At 45.0% G+C, this 7,272-nt stretch overlaps 1 protein-coding gene across 1 annotated transcript in view; it reads left to right on the top strand.

Moving 5' to 3' along the window:
* Positions 1-1,401: 1,401 nt before the first annotated feature.
* Positions 1,402-7,272, top strand: part of VTI1B (vesicle transport through interaction with t-SNAREs 1B) — a 12,235-nt gene continuing 6,364 nt past the window's right edge. The window contains exons 1-2 of the mRNA XM_018567930.1: positions 1,402-1,563; positions 5,048-5,106. Of these exons, the coding sequence (XP_018423432.1) occupies positions 1,467-1,563; positions 5,048-5,106 (156 nt within the window). The 5' untranslated portion in view covers positions 1,402-1,466. The remainder of the gene's footprint in view (positions 1,564-5,047; positions 5,107-7,272) is intronic.

Raw genomic sequence — 7,272 nt, 5'->3', positions numbered from 1 at the left:
TGATAACATTTGCAGAAAAACACCCTATTTTTCTGTTTGCTCCTCCACCGATTAATGAGCCAGGTGTTCTGGTAGAATCCTGGACCCGTTAGAAAGCTGGACCCACGTGTCACTTCTGGGGGCATGGAGGGGGCGTCAGCTGCACGCACAAGCTCTGAGACGCTGATCTGGGAGGATGCGTGGCGGGGGCGTTGGCTTACGCATGCTCAGACCCGAAGATTGGGCCCACAGATTTGGGTCCTGCCAATTGCCTAACAGGCAGGAAGCGGTGCCTTGCCTGTTAGGCTCCATTCACACTGGAGCAGCTGTCCGCGCGTATTCGACTGTACGAATACGCGCAGAGCAGCTCTAAACAGAGAAAACAATGCACTTTAATGTGCATTGTTCAGACTATTGTGTTTTGGTACTATGGTTTTGTACTGCGTGGACCACAAAATAGTACAAGGGCAATAATCCGGCGGATTCCACACGTTCGCAGCTATTTAATAGCCGCAAATGAGCTGCATCCGTGCGGATTACATTTTTTTGCATTTTCGTCCTGCACGGTCTTCTGCATGGAAAACCGTGCAGGACACGCAAACGCTATATGTGAATGGAGCCTAAATTATCTGGACACGCTTCCCGACACATGCGCAATACAGGCAAATGGCCTGTGAAATTTCTGGACCCAATCATCTCTTCTGCGCTTGCGTGGACGCGGTCCAGATATCTAACGAAGTCTGGTGTTCTGTCGAGAATGCCAACCCAGTCGAATTTGCTGACCTGACCATCTTCGCACACACCGGGATGAACGAGAAAACTTATTTATTTACAAAGTATTGATTTCTAATTGTTAATTGTGACCGTTCATAATAGGCTATCTATGGCAGTAAATGATGGATGGTATTTTATGCACATTCACAATTAACATCGTAACCAATTACATCATTATGTATATTATATATGATATGAATTGTGAATGTGCATAAAATGCCATCCATCATTTACAGCCATTGATTTCATATTATGAACAGTCAAAATTAACAATTTACTTTGTAAATAAACGGCGGTTTTCTCGTTTAGCCAGGTGTGTGCGCATGCGCAGATGGCCAGATCGGCAAATTCGACTGGGTCGGCTTTCTCGACAGAACACCAGGAGTTTGTCAAAACGATACGCAGTTTAAAGCGCCATACTGCGCATGCGTCCCTGCCTGAGATTGCGGTGATTAAGTCGCTCCGCTCTGCCGTGTAAATTATCGGTCACGTGCCCTCGAAGTCTCCGCCCCTCCAGCTGAACTACGTCCTAACATCTACTAGTTTATCTTTTCAGGAAGGGCGCTAGTAAGCAGTCATGTGATGCCTCTCAAGCAATATCACGTGAGCATGAAATCGTCATGGTCACGTGAGATTACTGGGTCTCTGTAAGGGGAAAAAAACCAACTAAAACGAAAACAAACCGATGCGGCTGATTATAAATATTCGTTTCAATGTCTTCCGAGCACTTTGAGGCCATTCACGATGTTTTTAGAGTTCGTTATGACCATTTGCAGGAGATCCCCGAGAAGCTCAAGAATCGTCATGGAGGTGATTGTACATGACTTGGGAGCAGTGACTGAGGTTACAGCTGAGATGTCAGAGCAGACATTTGTAGGACATCCTCTGGTATCGTGTGTGGATGTTGAATTTGAATTGCTCAGGTTATTTGTCAAATTCTGTCTGCTATGTTCCTGTGTTTATACCTTTTGTACAGCCCATTTAGAGCCCTTTTATGTATAATTGGCAGGTGTTGTGGATCCTATTGGACAGATCTGGGATTTTAGACCCTGTCACACATTGGGCTAATTTATCAAAACTGCAGCAGATAGAATCTGGAGCAGTTGCCCATGGCAACCAATCAGCTTCTCTCTTCAGTTTGTTCAGGTAAGATTTGAAAATAAACAGAGAAGCTGATTGGTCGCCGTGCACAGCTGCTCCAGGTTTTGGCTGTTCCAGATTTTGATAAATTCTCCTCATTGTCTCCTCCAGGGTATTGAGCTAACAGTGCCAGCAGGGCTCCAAGTGCCGGAATTGGTTCATTGGAAATGATGCTGGCATGGCATTGTGAGAGTGTGTGGTCAGGTAAGTAACATCACCTAAAGTGACCCTAAACTCAGGAGTTAAAGAACTCCAGGAAATATGTATTAACCCTTGCAGTGGGGCTACAAACAGGTTGAGTGCTCGTTTGGTTCTTGGGAGAGAAAAAAAAGTTATATTCACCCGAAGCTCTGAGCAAGCCAGCTGAGACAACCCTCCCTCCTGCCTGTCTGTTCCTACGCTGCAGCATTGGAGTCTTCCTCCGTGTCCTCCTGTCTATTCACTGTGTATAGATGTGATGATTTATGGGACCTTAGATGGCTGCAGAGGAGGGTGAGAGACACTAGAAGGACCGGTCTAGGAAGAAGTAGGCTTGGAGCTTCAGGTAAGTATAATTTTTTTTTTCTTTTCATTTTTAACCCTGGTAGCGCCACTGCAAGGGTTAATTTAAAAAAAATCATGGAGTTCTTCATTAAACCTTAGAAATGTATTCCAGTACCTTAAAGGAGAACTATGGGGTCAGGGTTTTTTCCCCATAGTTCTCCTTAGGGTAGCGGGAGGACACAAACTAGCGTCCTCCCGTCACCCTAGGCTCAGTATACCGCGAGCTACAGCTCACGGTATACTGAGACGCCGGAGCGGATCTCGACATCGATGTCGAGATCCGCCCAGCTGCGTGAGTAATAACTGGCTCTGCCTATCTAGAGGCAGAGCCAGCTGTACCCGCCCCCTCCCCCGTCCGTCCTGCCAGTCGGCGCTGGCGGATGGGAGCGGGGAATCCAGCCCCTCCCCTGTCACGGCAGAGAGCCGTGACAGGATTGAGAGGTGAGCGAACGCTGGTATGTGTTCGCTTACCTCCCGATCTACTGAGCCGACCTGTGACAGTCTCATTGTCACAGGTCAGCTAGAACTATGAGGTGAGTGAGAAGCACTCACCTCATAGTTCTCCTTTAACTATTAACCACAAATGTATCTTATTTGTGTATCACTCGGCTGTAGATCCTCAAATCATCTCTGAATTGGTGCTGACACTGTCCTTCCTTCTGGAGGGTGGCTACTTTTGTTCCCCATGGTCCCTGTGTGTGTTGCAAAGTAGCCACTGCTCCAGGATCACTCCTGTGATGGACTACAATACTCAATACAAATTAGTAAACTACACATGAGATTGTAGTCCATCATGGGAGTGAGTTTGGAGCGGTGACTACTTTATAACACACACAGGGACCATGGGGAACAAAAGTAGCCACCGTTAAGAAGCAAGCACGGTGTCAGCACCAATTCAGAGATGATTTGAGGATCTACAGCCGAGTGATACACAAATATGATACATTTTTGTTAACCGTTAAGGTCCTTGAATGCATTTTTAGGATTTATTTCCTGAGTTTAGTGTCACTTAACACTTGGGATAAGCGTGGGCTTGGTGTAAACCGGATTCAGTTATGGCTGGGGCATTCCACTTCCCTTTGTTACATGTAGCTGTGTGTTGGGGAATGCCCCAGCTACAACTGATTGGGCCAGGAGGGGGTTGCATCACTAACAATTTTGTGTGGGCTTGGGCGAACTCAGTTTGCACCAAGCCCACACACATCACTCCCCTGAGTTCTCCCAAGCCCACTCAATACTCTTGCCACCACCTCCTCCTGACACAATCTGTGGTAGCAGTTGCATCAGGAGTGTTCCCTACCCCATTGTAATGAATGCACCTCCCAGCAACTGATTGTGTTGGGAGGAGGGGGTTGCTGTCAAGAGTTTTGACGGGGCTTGGGCGAACTCAAGCAAACTGTTCACACCAAGCCCAGTCTCCTGTCTACTTGGCACCAAGGCTGGGCTGGAGTTAAACATTCCTCCCTCTGCCACCAAAGACGAGGTTCATTGTGCTCTCCCTTTTTTAATCACACTGACACCAGCGACGGCACTTATTTTACTTCCACTTTTTGTTAGTGTGTTGATGGGATGAGAAAGGAGGAACCAGGCAAGGCATAATATAAGCAGATTAGACTTCAGCTTTAAAATGAGAGCTTGCTGTCACCTCAGTGGACTTTGTGACAGCAGAGAAATCTTATTTTTAAATTCAACCACGCACCTTCTAGCATTCATGTTTTCAACCTTCTTCCCCAACCCTATTCCTCACCGAGTTGTTCCACTTATGTCTGTATCCGTGCCGGGAGGGAAGTATTGCATGATCTCTCTGACGGGCTATGGAATGTAAATGATGCGTTTTACATAGCTGTGTATACAAATCGCTAAGTTCATAATTAATTACGCTGTAAAATTTAAGTAGCTGCACAAAGGAGACTTGAAAAGCTAATTGGGCAGGGAATTGCCATCTTGTATTTTCACTCTGCTCTCCAGGAGGAGGGTCCAAGAATCGGGTCCCACAATGTGATTGCAGTGCTTTTACAAGTCTGGGTTTTAGACATTTTTTGCATGCTACAGCACCCTCAGTCAGGTATTCCCCCTATATATACAGGTGAAACTCGAATAATTAGAATATCGTGCAAAGTTCATTTATTTCACTAATGCAACTTAAAAGGTGAAACTAATATATGAGATAGACTCATTACATGCAAAGCAAGATAATTCAAGCCGTGATTTGTCATAATTGTGATGATTGTGGCTTACAGCTCATGAAAACCCCAAGAACCCCAAATCCACAACCTCAAAAAAGTAGATTATTACATGCAATCAATAAAACAAGGATTGTACATAGAACAATATCGGACCTCTGAAAAGTACAAGCATGCATATGTACTCAGTACTTGGTTTGGGCCCCTTTTGCAGCACGTACTGCAATTACTTTTGCACGATATTCTAATTATTCGAGTTTCACCTGTAAGGTGTACAGTTTGCATGCTATTTTTCAAACCTGTCTGGACACAGGCTTGCTTCTAAAATAACCCGCGACCATGTAAAAGTAGTTATTTTTAGTTGCAATTTATTTGTATCTCTTTTTGCTTATAGAAATCTTGACATAAAATGTGTTTTTTGTTCTTAGAGGAAAGAAAGAAGATTCTTCATGACTTTGAAGAAAACCACTTGGAGGCAAATGAAATGGTAACTATCACATATTTTCTTAATAAAAAGGAGGATCTGTGTTCCCACTGTCTAAGCTGAGCATACATGAGGCAAGTTCTACGTCTTGCGGCATCTAGTCTTTTTGTAGAGGAGATAGCATCTCCATGTTGCCAGTCCCTACCAGCCCAACTTTGTGCTGCCGCTGGGCCGAGTGCCCAGAAGCTGGGTCCTGGATTCACATGGCCGAGCAAGAGCAAATTAGAAACTTTGGAATGCACAACACCCAGAAGTGACATCACTTCACTCTGCCGCTTATTGCGGTAAGCGGTAGTGACATCACTTCCACCCTAGTGATTCTGAGTCCAAAAACCAGAACCTTCAATGGCATCGGGCACCTTTTTTCTCCTGGTGAGTACTACAAAGCACTAGTAATTGCCCAATTTTAGACAAGTTGAGAATATAAATAGGACATCATTAAAGTCACATTTTTTGCCCTCCTCTCCCTACGTTGGTGTATGGACTTACCTTTAAATGATGCCTCTTGCTCCGATCATCTTCTTTCCAGCGAGCACTCATTTGTCAGCATGGTCACCTGACCATGTTGACCAGTGAAAAGCACTGAGAAGTGCTTCTTATTGGTCAGCGTAGTCAGGTGAGGAGTTAAAGGATTACAACCCTGGCTTGCCTTTTGTATGTTAATGAGTGGAAGGACAGATCACTGTGAAGGTACTAAGAAAAACCTGGAATCGGCTATCTTGCCTGCTGCAACAAAGCATGTAAAAGGTAAGCAATATTTTATGTTGATTCTCTTTCATTTATTGAAGGACACAGTGGCAATCTGTTCACCTGTGTTGCTGTTTTTGTTTGTCCAACTTGTCTATGAATCCTGCGTTCCTCAAAAGGATGAAACAGAAAAAAGCAGTTATGTTCTCCCTGTAAAATCCTCTTTATTGGAGTCTATTGAGGGACACAGGTTCCACACCTCACTGCTATTGCCCATCGCTCTTGGTAATGCTTGCTACAAAAACTAAAGCATGCTGGTCATGGAAGGGGTTATACCCAGGCCTGGTAAAAGTGTAAATTATAACAAAACAAATGAATGCATAACATACAACGGGGGCCCCAGAAGGAAGGCATGAAGATGGTCTTATAGGTGTACTCCAATTTAACAGTGATGTGTTGTAAGACAGTTGCTTCAACCAGAGATTTTTTTTTTTTTATTACGCTTGCAGTTATTTGTTATTAGTTTGGAAAACTATGTAGAGATTTTCCACTTAGTGCTCTTTGACACCAGTTGTGGTGACTGGCATTTTTCACTGGTGTGATGTGCGGTGCAGATAAACGCTTACATGCTGCATTTTTTCCACCGCGCACTGGATGGCACTGAAGGCTACGATAGCACATCATACTGCATTGATATGCAAGGAGCTGAAAGGAATGTACACTTTGTACACTCCACATAAATTTTTTAAAAAAAGGTTAACAATGTCTTGTTTAGTGGTGCCTTGTGTAATAATGTTACCACCCAGCAAACACCAGCCGAGCATTTTTGCGTGCTGCTGAAAGGGCCCTTATACATTATGACCTATTTTGTAAGTCAGTGACATAAAATCCCAGTGAAATACATTTAAAGGAGAACTATGGGGTCAGGGCTTTTCCCCATAGTTCTCCTAAGGGTCACGGGAGAACACAAACTAGCGCCCTCCCGTGACCCAAAGCTCAGTATACCACGAGCTACAGCTCGCGGTATACTGAGATGCTGCAGCCGGGACGGATCCCGACAATACTGTCTGGACCCACTTAGCTGCGGGATTGACAGCTGGCTCTGCCTATCCAGAGGCAGAGCCAGCGGTGCCCACCCCCCTCCACTGTCCGTTTTGCCAGTCAGCGCTGGACAGGGGAGGGGGGGAATCTCTGCAGGGAGCTGTGAGCGACAGTCACGGCTCTCTGCAGGGATAGATCGAGAAGTGAGCGAGCGACGGTATGTGTTCCCTCACTTCACGATCTACTGAGCCAACCTGTGACAGTTTAATTGTCACAGGTCGGCTCAGATTATGAGGCTGAGTGAAAATCACTCGCCTCATAATTCTCTAATTTTATGTTGTAGCGCTACAAACTAGAAACAAGTCTGTGGGTTGTTTGCATTACAGAGCCCTGCATATGTTTTATTCAGCTGGACTTACAACTTTTTTTTTTTTTTTTTTT

This window comes from Nanorana parkeri, unplaced genomic scaffold (genome assembly GCF_000935625.1).
Source record: "Nanorana parkeri isolate BGI_ZX_2015 unplaced genomic scaffold, ASM93562v1 scaffold1116, whole genome shotgun sequence".
NCBI classification, from domain to species: domain Eukaryota; kingdom Metazoa; phylum Chordata; class Amphibia; order Anura; family Dicroglossidae; genus Nanorana; species Nanorana parkeri.
The sequence above is the reverse complement of the archived record's forward strand: the minus strand, read 5'-3'. Positions and strand labels throughout refer to the sequence as shown.